Genomic DNA, 19006 nt, shown 5'->3' with positions numbered 1-19006 from the left:
CAGTATTGGGCACAGTGAATTGCGGGTACAACTACTAACATTTCAATGTCTACCTGATTTGCAGGCAAAATTAAGTAATTTAACATCTAGACATTAGTATCTATGCCTGTAACTTCACATCCACAATTCATTGCAGGCATCTGCAAAATTGAAGACTGTTTTTAAAAGTCAAGCCCTAAATTTGGGGGATTATCTTTTCATAACTGAATTTGTGTGATGCACTGGAAGGAGGTTTAGGGCCTATTTGTATCAGTTAAACAACTTACATGGCAAGAGACTGTGGTGTAGACAGCAAACCTTCCATGACTATTTTATACAGGCCAGCACTTAGGAAGACTTTATATGGTCATATTAAGCTGTCAGGGAGCTAGAGAACCAGGGAAAGCTACAGGGTATGTCTGTGTCTAGTAGCTGACAACCAAGTTCTGTTTCTCTTCTTTACCATGGGAAACACTACTAGAATCATATCATTATGTTCATCAGGGTTGTAATTTGATTCAGTAACATGGTTACACCATCACTTGATCCCATCTACCCAGGCAAAACCAAACGGATTTGGGATTATCATGTAAATTTGACAGTGTAGATCTGCCTTTACTGGCCAGGGTTTAACTTCCTCTTCAACTAAATTGGCTTCTGAGTGAATCAATTATATCTAAACTGCATTTAGGCACATTGTAGTGTCTCATTTCCTAGATTAGCTACAGTTGTCAAGAATACTTGTCCGTACTTTTGTTTTCCATGAGAACTTCAACACTAATAGGAGTAACACATGAATTCAATGGCACATCTGGCTTTTCATTTATCCTAGGGGGTATAGATTGCTCACAGCTGTTAATACATTATCAGGACAATGGGGTTTAGTTCTAGTATTGTAAAGCATACCTCTTTTTCAGCATTCAGGTCATGTACATTGTTGGGCACAAAATCAAAAATGAAGTCAAACAATTTCCCCAGATCAACATAACAAAGGAAAGCCCATGTTAAACTGAGCATAGAAATGGAGAATAGCTCCTGGGAAAGTGTGTTACCCATTAATTATGGAGAGATGGTGTCAAGGTTCCTTCCCCACTCTGAACACTAGGGTACAGATGTGGGGACCTGCATGGAAAACCCCCTAAGCTTATTTTTACCAGCTTAGGTTAAAACTTCCCCAAGGTACAAACTATTTTTACCTTTTGCCCTTGGACTTTATTGCTGCCACCACCAACCGTCTAACAAATATATAACAGGGAAAGAGCCCTCTTGGAAACGTCTTTCCCCCCAAAATCCTCCCAAACCCTACACCCCTTTCCTGGGGAAGGCTTGATAAAAATCCTCACCAATTTGCATCGGTGAACACAGACTCAAACCCTTGGATCTTAAGAACAATGAAAAAGCAATCAGGTTCTTAAAAGAAGAATTTTAATTGAAGAAAAAGTAAAAGAATCACCTCTGTAAAATCAGGATGGTAAATACCTTACAGGGTAATCAGATTCAAAACATAAAGAATCTCTCTAGGCAAAACCTTAAGTTACAAAAAGACACAAAAACAGGAATATACATTCCGTTCAGCACAGTTTATTTTATCAGCCATTTAAACAAAACAGAATCTAATGCATATCTAGCTAGATTACTTACTAAGTTCTAAGACTCCATTCCTTTTCTGTTCCCGGCAAAAGCATCACACAGACAGAGAGACCCTTTGTTTCTCCCCCCCTCCAGCTTTGAAAGTATCTTGTCTCCTCATTGGTTATTTTGGTCAGGTGCCAGCGAGGTTATCCTAGTTCTTAACCCTTTACAGGTGAAAGGGTTTTTCCTCTGGCCAGGAAGGATTTTAAAGGTGTTTACCCTTCCCTTTATATTTATGACAGATGGTCTTTCAATAGTTAAGGTTGTGATTAGCTTTCTATTCTAAGCCTGTTTTTTGACATTCCCACTACCCAAGATGGTCAAAACTAAATTAATCATCCTGAAATTTCTCATAAGTTATTTTCTTCTGCAGATTTTTTGGGGAAAGTATATACCTTGGCCCTTCCCTTCCTCTGGCTCTCCCTTGCCTTGACTTCCAAGTGCTCCTGCACCAGAGTGCACAGGGAGCCCCTGAAGAGTTGAGCTTTCAACTGCAAAGAAGGTGCACAACCTCTCTGTGACCTCTCTAGACCCTGTCTTCCTCTGCAATAGAATTGCACCAGTTTCACATGCTGTGGAGTTCTATACCTCCATGAAGGTTGGAGCAGGATTTTCCTTGATTTGCATAAATGGTTGTAACTAATTAAGTAGCACCTAAGATTGTGTTACTTTTCTGTTGGACTCTATGCTATACAAATATTGAAACATTTGTATAGACAGAAAAACAAATGAACCCACTTATTGAAAGGCCTGGAAAAGTATATGTGCTAGATTTTATTTGCAAAGACATTACACTGGGAATGCCGTTTCCAAAATCACCAGTGGGCAAGTAGAATTAGTTTCTTACCGGTACACTGCACTCATGGGAGGGACATAAAGGGGGGCATGTGACCTCTGTACATGACGCCCCCACGTGACTCCTCTCCGCCCCCAGCCCGGGGCCCCCATGCTCTCCCCGTCCCCTCTCCATGATCCATCCCATGTTACCTGGTGGGGGTGGGAGGGCTCTGTCCTCCTCCTGCTGCGCTGGAAACTTCTGAACCGCAGGGCTCTCCAGAACCGCAGCGGCGAAAGGAGCAGAACATGGGGCCGCTGGGCAGCCCCACACCAGGAGCTTCTCCGGCGCGGCTGAACCACCCCCAGCCCTGTCGTTTGGTGGGGCTGCTGTACAGACCCCAGACAGTAGATACAGCTGCATGGAAGGGCTGGAGGGGTAGGGCTGGGGGCGGTACAGCCACACTGGAGGAGCTGCCAGTGTGGGGCTGCCTGGTGGCCCCACGTTCTGCTCCTCCTATGTCTTTCCAGTACGGCGTACCGGCTACAAATATCTTACAGGTACAGCATACTGGACTGGACTGCCCTACTTGCATCACTGGAAATTCCTCTCAGTTTTACATTCCCTTGGCTTTCATGTACAAATTAACTGAATAAATTCCTAAATAATGCAAAACCTCAAGCCAAAACAAAAAATATTTGTAATAATTTACAAATAATAATAATAAACAAAAGATTAGTTGTATTTGAATCTGATAATTTCACAATGATCATATTTACCTATTGCAGCATAGCCTTGATTATTTTCTGGTTACGTTTGTGGCTAATGAGTCCCCAAGATGCTAGTTGGATACAAACATCTATGACTGTACATTTAAGAAAAGATCTACTAGCTGAGAGCCCAGTCAGAGATGCAGAAAAGAATTTACATTTGCACAAAGATAGAACAGTGAAATGCTGTCAATATTTTACTATGGAGTTTCTACAAACCTTGTCCATTTGGCTTATGATGAACCCCACTTATCAGGGATGTGTGTGTTTGCAATGGGGGAGTCAGTAGAGTGAAAGACTGGGGAATCTATTCACTTATTCTCCCCCTTAAACCAAAATACATTTTTACAAACTAAGAGGGAGAAAAAAAATCACTGCGCAAACAAATGTAGGAAGCTGGAAAGGGCTAAAAATGGCTTTATACTGCACAATTCATTTATATATGCATAGTGAATGAATCAGTTAAGCTATTTGGCAGTAGATGTGTTGCATCAAGCAGGCACTATTCAGGTTGCTAATAACAGTAAATTCTGTGTCTCAGTTTGAAGGAATGTGTACATTGTTCCTGAAAACTATACTGAGTGTTTGGAAAGCATAACGTAGAAGATGACCTATATAACTGGACGTGGGGATAGGAGTTGAAGACTTTGTATCCCCCTGTAAACCTAGCTGCAATCTAGCTAATCACCTCCTCTGTCTGCAGTCTAGTATATTCCAAGGGCAAAACAACTCTTCAAAAGTATTCTGCCCAACTCTTCATGGGGCTCTCAGGTTCCCCAAGAGCCTTTTCCAGCACATAATGAGGTAGAGGGAGAAAGTGAAAACCTGTCTCTTAGTCAGTATACTTACAGTAGTGTTGTGGGGAGAAAACGGCAGAGCTCTGTTTCTGCCCTCCACGTGCTTGCAAGTACTGTAATGCACTGGGTCATTTATAATTAGAAACATGACTCACTTAGAGCTAGGAACTGCAGCTATGTCCTCAGAGGAAACGACTTTTTCATGCCCTTCAGTTCAGTTCCTCTCCATATTAATGTCACTCTCCTTCTCTCTCATTTCTTTTTCTTCTTTCAGGACCCCAGAGCAGATGTTAAGAAGTGGCTGCTAGCAGACCAGAGAGCTAAGACAGGGCAGACGTTGGCTCCAACATTGTCTCAGCTTCCTGTAAAAAGAAGGAAAAGGAAAACGGAAACATCTTTCACATTCTCACTCTCTCTCCACAAAATGGACCAAAATCAGTTACAGAAGAAAATGGTGTGATGTCAGTTAAAGTTGCAGAAAGAAACCAAGATCTCTGTACTTGCCAAGTACTGTTGTTGCTAATCTATTGCTGAAATTGAGACAAGCAAGCACTCTGAACAACTGAGAGCAGGAGGTTTGACAAGGAATCTGGATAAGGAGCAGTCAGTCAGAAGCACAGTCACATTTTGGAGATAAGGGATGGAGTGAACAGTGATTGGGGTTTTATAAGGTTGGGCTTTCTGGAGTACATTTAAAGAGAAAGAGACGACGACACTCAAACAGAGAAGATAAAAAATAATTTGTTTTATTTATAAATTCAATGTCTGCTTCATGTTGTTAGCAGGAAAAGATCACATGAAAAAAGAGGATGGAGACCAAGGATAAGATCAGGTAAATGAGTTAACCATTGTGAAATACTTTGATTAGTATAAGGTGGCTGTTAAAGCTCCTGATGTTGCTCATATTTTCATTGGCTTCAGTGGGAGCAAGATTGCCTGAAATGGACTTGGAGTTTATCAAAAGGTGCGATTCATAAAGGCTAAATGAATTGCTTAAAAATTACACAATAATGTTGAAGGGTCATATTGTGATCCCTTTATTCACATTGGTTAGCAGTTATTCATGCGAGTACTTCCACTGAAATCAATGGCATACCTTATGTGAGTGACTGCTCACCACTATGAGTAACAGAGTCATAATCTGACCTTAAATTCTCAAGTTACGTACAATAGCCTCATTTAGATTAAGCACTTAGAGAAATATATTTGAAAATAAAGAAGATGAAAATAATTTTGCTGCTTCACTTACTGTACCTGCCAAGGCCTGAATTCAGTGTTCTGTTTCTCTGTCATGATTGGGTAACATGGCTACTAGCTAAAGCAGAGTTGGGCAAACTTTTTGGCCCGAGGGCCACATCTGGAAATAGAAATTGTATGTTGGGCCATGAATGCTCAGAACATTTGGGTTGGGGTGTGGAAGATGGTGAGGGTTCTGGCTGGGGATGTGGGCCCAAGGGTGGGGTCAGAAAGTAGGAGTTGAGGGTGCAGGAGGCGGCTCCAGGCTGTGGCGGGGGAGTAGGGTGCGGGGGGGGGGGTGAAGGTTCCAGCTGGGGGTGCAGACTCTGGGGTGGGGCTGGGGATGAGGAGTTTGGGGTGTAGGAAGGGGCTCTAGGCTGGGACCGAGGGGTTCGGAGGGCAGGAGGGGGCTCAGGTCTTGGACAGGGGGTTGGGACATGGGGAGAGGCTCAGGGGTGCAGGCTCCGGGCGACGCTTACCTCAAGCAGCTCCTGGAAGCAGTGGCCATGTCCCCACTCCGGCTTCTATGCGGAGGCGCAGCCAGGCAGTTCTCCGTGCTGCCCCGTCCACAGGCACCGCCCCTGCAGCTCCCATTGGCCGCAGTTACCAGACAATGGGAGCTGTGGGGCGGCACTTGGGGTGGGGGCAGCTTGCAGAGCGGAGCCCCCCCGGCTGCCCATACACATAGGAGCCAGAGTGGGGCCATGCCGCTGCTTCCGGAAGCAGCGAGGAGAGGTCCCCGACCCTGCTTCCTGGCTGGAGTGGCAAAGCGGGGCCATGCTGATGCTTCTGGGAGCCACATGGAGTGGCCCCCAACCCTGCTCCCTGGCTGGAGCGCCAGAGCAGGGCAAGCCCCAGACCTCGCCCCCCAGCGGGAGCTCAAGGGCTGGCTAAAAATGGCTGATGGGGTGGATCCAGCCCACGGGCCATTGTTTGCTCACCACTGAGCTAAAGAGTAGCTTCCCTATAGATACAGCAATTAAACAAGGCCTTTGAGACCACAGCTGTTAATTTAATATTTACTTGGACTCTGAGATGTTGTTTGAAATGTTCTTGCTGTCTGGAATTCACCCCTTGGTGGTAGGCCTTGGTGGTAGGCCCATGCAAGACCTTCTGTCCCTGTGCTCTGTGGAATCCCCTTGGTATACCTGTGCAGTGCAATTGAGGCAGATGGATATGCAGGATCTACAGAGCAGCCACTGCACATTCTGTTCACATGAGCGGTGAACTCTGCACTGACATGGAATATGCCATTGCAGAGAGGAAAAATGAAAGTTGGTCAGGGTCCCCTGCATGAGACTGTAGATGAGGCTGGGTCATTAGTTGAGTTCAGTCATTAGGCTGAAATCATGGCCATGGAGGGGCTGAGCTGAAGCCTTGTAGCCTACCCTGGGGTTGGTTGTGTTGATGTCCTCTCCAAATTCCACTCAGGCAAACCACACAGACTTGGTTATGCCGGCTTTATGCATGACTTGAAAATTCTACCCTAAAAACAAGTTATTTGATTTCTGAATTAATGGTGCATTAGAAAGGAGTGAGAAATGTTTCTTATTAATGTTGTGGTTAGTCTGATTTTACTTTGTTCATAGTTTTATATTTCAGTTTTAATTTTTTCATACTTTATTTTTTGTTTGCGTATGTATTTGTCATAGTTAATTATGATTATTTGTTGTTTCTTTTTGAACTCTGTAAAACTTTAGTGCAAATGATATATTCGTCAGTATTAAGTGATTAATTCAAAATCAAAAATTGTCTATCCCTCATTTATCTGATCCGCAAAAAATAGAGACCAAAGCTATTCAAATACAAAGCTTGTACAGCTACAAATATCCCCAGCCTTCTAAGCTGACACCAAGGACTGAAATAGAGCCACATCGCTCAGGCCCCACAATTCCCTGTCCTGAACAGTATCCCTAGGGCAGGAGTTATCCCTCCATATGACCTTAAGAGAGGGAGAGATATACAAGTTTTGGGCATCTGTAGGTAATTTTAAAAATCAGATGAGAGTTGCTTTCTCCACTCTAGATCCTAGAAAGAGTGGTGGAATGGGGGCCTTTTTCCCTTGGTTGCTGCAGTGTGGTGAAGCTCTCTAAACTTTCTCCTCTCTCCAATTACTGTTATATGTAGAGTCTCAGGTAAAATGAATGAAAGAAAATGGATATCAGTGTTGAAACATTTGTGAATCCAAAAAAAAAGAAAGAAAGAAAGAAAGAAAGAAAGAAAGAAAAGAGGAAAGTTATCTTTTATCTTTGTCAGTTAAGACAAATTCATGTCAGAGGTCACTGGGTTGTCTGAACAATGTTGCAAATTCTGTGGTTTGGCTGTGGAGCAGGGGTTACTTTTGCACATGCAGGCTAATTATGCAGAGAAAAAGATATCTGAGACACTACAGCAGGGGTGGGCAAACTACGGCCAACGGGACAGATCCGGCCCACCAGCCATTTTTAGCTGGCCCTCGAGCTCCCGCTGGGGAGTGGGGTCTGGGGCTTGCCCTGCTCTGGCGCTCCAGCCGGGGAGCAGGGTGGGGGCTGCTCCACGCAGCTCCCAGAAGCAGCATCATGGCCCCACTCCGCCACTCCAGCCAGGGAGCAGGGTTGGGGGCCGCTCCACACTGTTTCTAGAAGCAGTAACATCCCCCAGATCCGGCTCCTATGTGCAGGAGCAGCCAGGAAACTCCGCTCTGCACTCTGCCTGCGCCACAAGCGCCGCCCCCACAGCTCCCATTGTCTGGTAACTGCGGCCAATGGGAGCTGCAGGGGCAACACCTGTGGACGGGGCAGCACACAGAGCCTCCTGGTTGTGGCTCCGCATAGTAGCCGGAGTGGAGACATGGCCACTGCTTCCAGCAGCCGCTTGAGGTAAGCGCCACCTGGAGCCTGCACCCCTGAGCCTCTCCCCACGCCCCAACCCCCTGCCCCAGCCCTGATCCCCTCCCACCCTCCTCCCCTCGATCCCAGCCTGGAGCACCCTCCTTCACCCCAACCCCTCATCCCAGCCCAACCCCAGATCCTGCATCCCCAGCCTGAGCCCTCACCCCCTCCCACACCCCAACCCTAATTTTCTGAACATTCATGGCCTGCCATAAAATTTCTATTCCCAGATGTGGTCCTCGAGCCAAAAAGTTTGCTCACCCCTGCACTACAGACATCCTGGGCCACAGCATAAGCACTTATAGTATTTTGATTCAGTGTCAAAGGGTATTGATTTTAGTCCCCTTTCTCTAGTTCATGGTGGTTAATTGGCTTGGAGCCTCTACAGTGAAAAAAGGTCACCTCTTTATTTTTCAGAGAGGATTTAATTTCCCTTGGATAAGGCTTTTTTACGTGTGTGTGTGTGTGTGACCTAGCTGTAGTGTCTCCAAAGTTTCCTTCAGCTTGAGGAGTGGGTTTCATCCTCATTAATGCTTCTTTTTCAATCTGAAATATGACTTTTTTCATGCTAAACACAGGGCACATGCTTCACTTTTGCATGCAGAGTAAATGACTCAATCTGTATTGCTTGAGAGCAGATTTTTGCATCAAATGTTATCATGTCAATAACTTTTAATTCTGTACCTCAGCCTGAAGTACATAATGGACACTAATAAATTATTAAATTAGGGACTTTGTACAACTGAGATGATAAATAACCAGTAATACCAATTATATAATTTATGCCATTCTTTCTGCTCCTTGCAGGTTCTGTGCAGTTTATGCTTTTATGTACATTTATGTTTTAAAGAGCTTCCATTAGACTATTTTTGCATTTTTCAGGATTCCCACTGGCATCTGTTTCCTTTTTTTATTCTAGCGTTAAGCAATTTTAATTGCTGCAAAAAATAAAAAAAAGTGAATCTTAAATATTTTGGTAAGGTATTTTACCAGATCTTCTACTTTGATAAAGTATGGATTTATCGGGCAGAAACAGAAACAATATCTATATATTCATAATTACAATTATGTGCCAGTTTTTCAAACCTGTGTGTCTGAAGTTAGGCATCTAATGCCCCAATCCTGCACAGCTCCAGACAGATAGACACTCCCCGCACCCCGCACCTACAGGGAACCCCTCTGATGACCTTCGGACTTTGCATGGACATAGAGGTTTCCCAGTGTGGAGCACTTTGAAGGATCTATATTTAAATGTTTAAATCGGCACTTAGGCACCGACAAGTTTTCGATGTACTCAGTGGAAGGAAGGGATGGTTTCATGGTTAAGGACTGGAGTGGGACTCAAGAAATCTAGGTTACATTTCTGGCTCTGTCACAGACTTCCTGTGTGGGTTCCCAATCTTGTCCTATCTTGAATGTAATCGCTTTAGGGCTTGGCCTATCTTTTACTCTGTATTTGTACAGTGCCTAAAACAATTAAGCTCTAGTGTCAGTTGGGGTCTTTAGAAGATACTACAATACACATAATAATAATAACTAGAGATTTAGAGACTAACTTTAGGCTTTCAACTCTTAAAGCTGTCCCTATATTGTATATATTTGGTACTACTGTATCAAGTTATATTTAGTGTGGTGGGGTCCCAATTCCAAATGCCCCTTCGCAAACCATTAGAGACTCCTCTACTTAAATAAAAGAATCAAATAAAAGAAACTTCCTTCTCAGAAAGGCCTCATTTATCAGTCTTAGGGCTTGTCTTCACTGCAGTGTTAGCTTGAGGTATAGTTCAAGCGTCGCCTCTAACCTGACCCCTATCCGCATACAAAAATCTCTAGCTTGAGTTATGTGGTACCAAAACTCGAGCTAGCTGGCCGATAGGGGGTGTGGTTTGAAGTTTGAGTGCTGCTGTCACTCGAGCTAGTAATACAGTGAGGATGCTGCTACAGGATACGTACAACTCTTCAGAAGCCTTATCTTCACTGCTAAAAAAGGTGTATTTTTTATGTTGGGATAATTGACATACATGAGCTGTCCTGAGGTAAAAACGTGAGGTAAACAGCTCTTTGCTCCTTGTGTTGACCTTGGTGAGTCTGAGGGGCCACACTGGAGAGTTGCACATACCCTGTATCCAGTAAACTAGTGCACATGTGTTTAGCACTAGGATTTCTGGAGCTTTATCCCAGAGTTCTTAGCACCTCACGAACTGGAGATGATCTAGCAATTGGTGTGTGGAGTATTATGGGAGAACTTGTCTGTCCTTGCTGAACAGCAATTGGTTTTAGCCCGCCACATTTAGCGGAAGCTTTTCTGGCTTTGCACGTTCCTCACAGCCTATTCTAGCTAGGGAACAAGCCATGGATTTGTTGGATGAGCTGATCCTGTTTGTGGGTGAATTTTTTATGCAATGGAATAGACGTTCAGTGAGACTCTGGGTGGCATTTCAGGAGCAGTTTCTGAAACACGGAAGGTGGTGGGACTTGTAGGGTGATTCATTCAGGGCAGACTGGACAGACATGGTACTTGCTGCAATTGCCATACATTCTGCTTCGAGTGCAAGAGAAGATTGAACTCACACAGTATGGTGGGAACCACATTGTCATAGAGATCTGGGATGACCAGGAACGGCTCTAGAACTTCCACATGAGGAAGCCGACCTTCATGGAGTTGTGTGAGGAGCTTGCTCTGACTCTCTAGTGCCCAAACACTCAATTTAGGGAGGCTTTACTAGTACAGAAGCAAGTTACAATTGCCCTCTGGAAGCTGTTGCAAACCCATTTGTTGTTGGGAAGTTAACTATCAGGGTTGTGGTTGTGGAGGTTTGTGAGGTGCTTAATCCTGTGAAATAATAGCTGGCTTTCAAAGAATGGGGTTCCCCTACTGGACTTGGGCTATTTTGATGGCACAGATGCCCATAATTTTTCTGCCAGAAGGAGCAAGCAAATATGTCAATAGCAAAGGGTTCGAATCCCTGCTTCTCCAGGCTTGGGTCAACCACTGAGGCAAGTTCATGAACACCAATATGGGAAGTACGAAAAGGTGCATGATGCCAAGGTGATGAGGAGATCTGGCATTTACATGCTGGAACAAGGAGGGACCTTATTCCTCCCTAATGCTATTGTTATCCAGGGGGTGTTGGTGCCCACTACTTATTTTGGGAGACCCCTCCTACCCACTTCTGCCATGGCTCATGAAACCATACGCTGACATCAGAGGTCCTGCCAAAGGACCTTTCATTGTGGGATGGTGGTGGATTGCACATTTCACAAGCTGAAGGCAAGATGGCACTTACCTACGAAACCATTTGGATTTCAGTGTGGCTGTTTGCAGCCATATGATTGTGGCCTGTTGCACTCTGCAAGGCTAAAGGCGAGTACATTTGCATGGTGTGGATTCAAGACACAACTGGTTTGCAGATCCAGTATCGGCAACAAGAAAGTGCAGTGATCACTTAGGCTGGGTCCAGGCAGGCAAGGGAAATAAGTGATGCCTTGTGTGCCTGCATCCTTGCAACCCAAGTTGATGTGAATGAGCTATGATGCTGTAATGGAGGCCTGTAATGAGGTGATGATTTTAACAGTTTTGATCAATCTGTAATCAATTTTTACTGCTGTATTATACAACTGTCAACTTGTTACAGGTTTTATGCAACTATAGGTTTTGTGGGTTTCATGGGATGCATGAGATTTTGCAACTTAATTAAAATTTATGACACAACTTCCTAGGTCCTCCTTCCTTTACAAGAACCCACACAGCAACCTGTTGTACAACCAAACCAATTTATTAACCAAACAACTGAATAAAAAAGAAGTAAAACCATTACAGGCATAACAGCTGCCTCTTCACAAGTAGAAAATAACAAGTGTGCAGTGTGAAGAGAAGTGCATATGTGTCTGTGCAAAACATTCAAAACCAGAGTAAAACAGTGAAATTGTATGAATCCCAAACTCCAAGCCTCACAAGTCAGTCTCACTGATAGTGGAAGCAACTGTCTGTAGATAGTGGAAGCAACTGTCCTCTTATTCTCCTTCCCTCTGGCAGAATGTGTTGCCCGGTTTGCATGTGGCTGCAAAGGGAGTGTAGGTTGCGTGGGGATGGAGAGTACAGGGTACATTTGTCCACTCCAGTTCATAGAGTTGTCAGTGGCTCAGCTAACCCGAGAGTTTTACAGTGTCTGCACTGGCTGCAGGATGTGGTACCATGGAGGAGATTCTATGGGCCTCGGTGAAGCTGTCAAAAGGCGCAGCTGTGGAGCTGGTACTGGATCTGGCAGCTGCACCCTGTTGGTTACCAAGTTGATCTTTCCATGAGCAGATGGTCCTCCTGTCCTCTGTTCCTCTGCTCTTCCTTGAGGAGTCTCTCCTCCCTCTGCATGTCCTGCTCCTCTTTCACACTCTGGAGCTCCAGGTGCTCTTCACTTGTGCAGACCACACCGCCAAACATCTCATCCTTGGTCCTCTTGTGTTTTTCCTGCTTCTGGACAGTCCTGTCCCGCAGTGTTCTGGCTCAGAAGGTTGGTCCATCTAAGGTGAAAATGCTTGCCAAGACAATGAAGGAGCACATTTTTTTCTTTGTAATTTTGGTATGGGGAGGAAGGAGAGGAATGAATCCCTCCACTTTATGTTTTGCATCAACATAAAGCCAGATTGCAACTTTTTATTATTTTGGAGTGCTTCTCTTACTTCTTTATGCATTGTCTTGTTCATAACCTCCTGCTACCATAGGTAGTCCATGGATACACTGTGGTAAGAATTATATATTAATTTATTTTTTAAAATTTGTGTTTGGCTGAGGGAGGATGGGGTGAAATCGTAAAAAGGGCACTGTTACCAGAATTGGTTCTGACAGTGTTTCAGGCCAGGGAAACCCTAGGAGACAGGCTAGTGGTGGGATCCCATCTGTTTATGAAAAGAAGATTTTTCAGTATGTGGTACTGAGCAGCATATCAACAGGGGGAAAGGTTTAGTAAATTACTATGGTAGCCCTAGCAAGTTTGCCCTGTCCAGGAATCTGACTGACTAACTAGAGTTTCAGCTTCTTGAAAATTTTTCAAGCATCATCTCTCAGGAGTGGAGGGAAATTAGAGTGAACATTAACAGGATGCTACACTAAGATGCAGAGGCTTGGTAGCAGCAGTGTGGATTCTGTCCACCAACATAGACTGAGACCCAGGTAGGGTCCTGCAAATGGAAAGAATTAAAAGGACAAGTACTGAGGTCCTAAAGGGACTTTACCACTTTGTACAAGTCCAAGGAATTTATAATCTATGCTGTCTGCTCTTCTAATCAAGGTATAACTCTCTATCATTACATTAGTGTGACCGAGTTACAGAAGAGCAGTAGTTGCAAAGATATGCACTCATTTCTGCTAAGTCTGTAACCCTTTAATTGTTTTGCATTTTTTTTAAATTGCAAAGATAGGCTGAAAGAGTCACTAGTTATGTGTTTTAATTTTTTCCCCTTCACTCGGCATTCTTCTTGGAACACACATGCTGACGGGAAGGAACAAGAGGAAAGTAGGTTATGGAAATGTTATGGCTTCCACTGTGAAGGTACAACCTGGGACTGTGGGACCACTGTGCCCCCTTAACTCACTGATCTGGGTTGTCTCCCACAATGCCTTACTGGTGACAAGCAGAAAACCCCTCCAGATGGTGTTACCACTCAGTACAACTGCATTTGCAGCGCCACAGCCAGCTAGATTGCATGAATGATCCCAGAGCCACTCACGAATCACATAGAGAAAGGCACCAGCCAAGTCCCTCCCAGCACCCAGCCTTATACCTCAGGAATATACCATCTTGCACTGCTCAAGATCCTTTCTTGAGCAATGCAAGTTTATTTATTGGTTCACCACTTCATCAATGGAAAGGGGACATACACCACCCTTTGTAACCTGAGCAGATTTACCAAGCACTTCAGTCAAACTAACTGGTAAGGATAAACATTACAATAAGTTTATTGATTACAAATAGAAAGATTTTAAGTGATTATATGTGATAGGCAAAAAGTCAGAGTAGTTACCAAAATAAAATAAAAGATAAACACGCAGTCTAAATTCTCAACCTTATTAGACTAAGCAATATCTGGACTAAGCAGTTTTTCTCACCCTGCTGGATATGCAGGTTGGGTACAGTCTTTCATACACAGGCTCTCCCTCTTAGCCTTGGGACCACTCTCCTCAGCTCCCGTGTTCTCGTTGCCTTCAGCATAGGTGGGGGAAGAGACAGGACAAACCATGCAGCCTCTGTCATCTATTTCATATCCTCATTCCATGTGCTTGAAGAAAACAAGTCCAGGTATGTCTGGTGGGCATTGCTGAGTCACCAGGCAAGGTTGAGCAATTCCTCTGGTATGGCCTTATGCAAGTGAGTCATTGAATTGTAACTCCCTTGTTGGACAATGGCTGCTGATGGTTGTTGGACACCTGCCCAGGCGTTGTTTAGCTCCCTTGTTGTTTCTGGGAGCTAATATCTGGACAGTTTCCTAACTCACAGCATATTTTAGTGACAACCAACAACATAATCTTATAATTTCATATGTACTAATGATATACATATTTAGATAGAACAATGGCTTTTAATAGATCATAGCCTTTCCCATAATATCTTACATGACATGATTATATGAAATATCACAATTATATACAAATGGTGAATATGGGGGTTACAGGTGCTCCCCTGAGGTATAGAGTGTCACATCCACCCTCAGTCGAAGCTAAACACACTCTATTGCATGCACCATCCTCCATAACGATACTTTTGTTGAGCATAACCTATAAATTCCTCCCTTAAAAGTACATTTTTCATCATGACAGTAACAAGAATGGCAGGTAACACTTACCCAGGTTTCAGTTCAGATACTGACCCCGTGCTGCATACGACCCAGGCTGTTCCCTGGGCCCAGCTGCAAAAATAGACCCTGAATGTCCACAAGCCCAACTGGCCGAACTCTGCTGTCTGTTCCTGGGACTGAGACTCTGCCATGGTCTCATCTGCTGCTACCCCCCAATATCCCTCCTCCACTGATCTGAAAATGAGGCCATCCGAGTTCAGGAGCATGTCAAAGGTGATGGTGGGCTCTGTGCTTGGGGCAGTGGCAACCCTGGTCAAGCTCCTCATAGCAGCAGTGTACGCTAACATTGCCAAACCTGTCATTTCCATTCTTGGCCTTGTGGGATAGCTGCTTCATCTGCTCCCTGTACTACCCAGCAGTCTGGTGGATGCCCACATCTCCCAGTCACTTTGAGATGGTCTCATAGAGATGTATATTTTTGGAGTTCCTGCTATGATCATGGTCTGGAGGCTTCTTGCACCTGAGGTTACTTAGAACTCCAATGTGCTCTTCCAGCCAGCTAACAGCATGCTAGCGTCTTTTATGGAAGATAGAGCTGGACTGAATTGTTCACAGACTAGAGAAGAATGTGGAAAATGAAATAAATTCCAAGCAAGTGTATGTGAACTGGCAGATAGCAGTGCATAGAGGGTGACTCTGAAGCGAGTAGGCGGAAGGGCAAGAAGCTACAGATACAGGACATTGTGGGAATGGCATGGCTGTGAGTGGGGATGATACAGGAGTTTGGACAAAAATGCACAGCACAATATGTGGCAAGCCTGCAGTGTAGACCTACTTTTGAAGTATTAACAGAAAGAATCATTTTGCAGCTGTTATTATAATAGAAAATGGGCGTGAACAATACTTTATATTATAGACAGGAAATGTATGCTAGCTACACTACTTACAGCACTACAATCTCTCCCAAAGCAATATTCCAAAGCACAGTTTATGAAATTATTTTTATCCTCTATTCTGGTGGTTTTCTCTTTTGCATAATTTGGAACATCGGGCCTTTTTTACTAGTTGTCTGAGCTTATTTGAATAAATAAACCCAGTGATTTTCAGCAATTTAATATTTGTTATGGAGATACATTAACTGCTCCATAGTTAGGGCTGCACATAGTTCCTTCCCTGTGGGCCTTAAAAAACTTTAACAGAGCTTTTTGTCTGTCAATGTATGTTAGGGTCAGAGCTGAAAGTAAGTTTTTGCTCAGTAACTCACTAGAAGGTTTTTTTGTTTTTGTTTTTTTTTTATACAGATTTGTGCCCTGTTGCTCTGCTTTTTATTTTGTATGCACGTAGTAAAATGAAACAAGATTTATGATCTCTTAAGCACTCTCCACTGGTATTTGTAATCTGCCATCAAGAAGGTAGCTTATGTTAAAATATAAATAGTTATTGCTCCCTTATGTCAGTTATATGTAACTGAGACAGCAAAAACCATGTAGTGGAAAGGAAAAACTGTTGCTGGCCATTGCCCTTAAATCTTTTTCGCAGTAGTAGTAGCAGTACTTCTAACGCATCCATACTTTTAGTATTTGGGCATGGATACATACATTTAGAAGTGCATCAGCTCCCTAAAGGAAGGGGAACAAAGCTTCCAACTTCATAATATATTTTATCTGTGCCACAATCACTTAGAGGTGGCTCAGCATCTGAATGTAATGGAACCATATGATGTTATGATGAGTGCATGCAGACTAGGACTATTGATTACACATAAAATGGAGTAACCCATAATAAATGTTTTCAGCAAAAAGATTTAAATTATGTAACAAATCAGGTAAAAGTCAGAAACCTTATTTGAATCAGACATTTTCACAACCCAGACTCTCTCCTTTATTATTAAAAGTAAATATAACACAGATATAATCTTTATGATTTTCCTTTCTTTTTTTCCTTTAAGGAAATGAGCATTCTCAAGTAAGGCATAATCCAAATTCTGCCTTCATACATCTTCACATCCACCTTAACTGTAGTCAGTGGGGGTCCACAGGGAATAAATAAGGGCAGAATTTACCCCATAAATGATCTGGCTGTGTATGATCAAAACTAATGGTTTGATTACAACTTTTTCCAGTCTTTTCCCTAAAAAGAGTGTATGTGTGTCAATAGAGGGTAGTAGATTTATGCTAAGGCTTCTTGAAATGAGATCAGTAAACATGGTACTATAGTTTGCTGTTCAGTAAAGCATAAGCCAGACAAAGATTTCACTGATTAGTACAGTCAGTCATCTCTAGTTAATGTGAAATGTTTAAACATTCTAATTTTAAAAAAAATGCCGTTATAAATACGTAAGGAAGTGGCTTAGAAATTAGGTATAAAATAAATGTGCAATGCTTACTGCATTTTAAAAGGTTTTAATTTTGTTAGTAGTGCATTGTCTTAAATCTAACAGTGGTTGTTGAGTCATTGTTACTTGCCTGCTAACACTGCAGAATCTTAGTAGCCGCAGTTGCATATCTTTTACTGCACCACGCTTCCTGTTGATTAGTAACCCAATAATATTTGTTTCTATGGCTCCATTCACTCTTCCTTTCCTCAGACTCCTTCCCATCTCTTTCTGTACAGTAATGTCCCTTCTTGCTTATAGAAAGGACTCACATCTTCCAGTGCAGCAGACCCTTGCCAATGTTCACAGTTGTTCCAGATGAGTATGAATATGCTTAGTCATTTTGAAATCTAAAGTTTTCTATTTTCAAGGAAATGGCCATTCTGAGGATTGCTTTCATTTCATTTTATAGCAATATGACAACACTGCAGTGGGCTCTATACATTTTGCATTCATACTCTATGACTTTGTTTCCACATATCTTGATTGTGTTTAATGTCTCCCAGTTTCTATACCACTGGCCAAGCAGAACTCCTTTTTCATAGCCACCCAGTCTTAAAGGAAATGTTCTCCTACATATTTATTTTGAAAATTAAAGTGCTGTTCTGCTTTGAAAAGTGACTGTGAAAATCCCATTATGGGATTTTCATGTTTTATCATCTCAATAATTTCCAAGTCAACTGCACTCAGTTTCTTTTAAATGCCACTCCTGCAGAATTCACCCTGGGTTGTGAGAGTCAAATGGGTTATTTCCTTCTCATATAATATATGATCTTCAGTAATAAAGGTTCTGCAAGCCAAATTTTACTCGTGTGACCCATTATCTTCAATGGGTTTGCACAGTGCAATGATTTAGTAAACAATTTTGTTGATGGTGCACAAGGAGTAGAATTCCATTCATGCTTCCAAAGCTGTGTTGTCTCTGCAGTGCTAACAGGAATAAAAACCAGTAAAAAATTATTTTGTCACTAAAATCAGAAGATAGTATTGAGTACATACCAGGAGTACTTCTGAGTCAGAAGGTACAGTTTTTATACAGTCACGTTTCAGGGATGAGTCACTATTTAAAGATGTCTATCCATTATTACATTTCAGGGAAAAAGAAAAGGAGGACTTGTGGCACCTTAGAGACTAACAAATTTATTTGAGCATAAGCTTTCGTAAGCTACAGCTCACTTCATCAAAATAAATTTGTTAGTCTCTAAGGTGCCACAAGTCCTCCTTTTCTTTTTGCGGGACACAGACTAACATGGCTGCTACTCTGAAACCTGTCATTATGCAGGGAAAAAGAGTTAATCAATCATTATTGCCAACACGCAAAAAGACAAGGAGCTTGGTTACAGATAATTGAATCAGCAAAAAGAATTAGCAATTTGTATCTCCCTAACACCAGATGAACTGTACCAATCCATGGATGAAGACTTGTCATTTCTGAAGCAAACTTCAAATCCAAGTTTTGTCCTGAGAATACTAACCAATTGTATTCCGCATAAGCAAATACATTAACTTCTCTAGGTCTTGTTATGCTTTTTCATAGCTCTTTTTCTGTGTGTATTTTTGCCCTTCAAGAGCCAGGATAATTCCAGGCTGATGCTGCCTATACATCTTTCTTCTGGGTGAGGGCTCATGGTCTGTTGACAGGGACCACAGAGGATGTCTGGTAGCCTTTGGCTGCCTCAAATAATGAGGCTAGAAGATGGTTAATGAGTGTTCGAAGGAAATAGAAAGAGGTGGAGAAAAGGGAACATTTGAGGGAAAATGGCGTAAGAGAAGAGGTGAATGTT

The 19006-nt window shown here is 42.9% G+C and overlaps 1 protein-coding gene across 3 annotated transcripts in view; it reads left to right on the top strand.

Annotated features, from left to right (window-relative positions):
* Positions 1–19006, top strand: part of SACS (sacsin molecular chaperone) — a 143053-nt gene that overhangs the window by 25678 nt on the left and 98369 nt on the right. For all 3 annotated transcript variants that reach the window (XM_073339993.1, XM_073339995.1, XM_073339992.1), the window contains one exon: positions 4228–4785. In XM_073339993.1, the coding sequence (XP_073196094.1) occupies positions 4763–4785 (23 nt within the window). In that variant the 5' untranslated portion in view covers positions 4228–4762. The remainder of the gene's footprint in view (positions 1–4227; positions 4786–19006) is intronic.

The sequence above is a fragment of the Lepidochelys kempii genome, chromosome 1 (genome assembly GCF_965140265.1).
Source record: "Lepidochelys kempii isolate rLepKem1 chromosome 1, rLepKem1.hap2, whole genome shotgun sequence".
NCBI lineage: Eukaryota > Metazoa > Chordata > Testudines > Cheloniidae > Lepidochelys > Lepidochelys kempii.
Note: the sequence above shows the minus strand (reverse complement) of the source record. Positions and strands in the feature narration are given on the sequence as shown.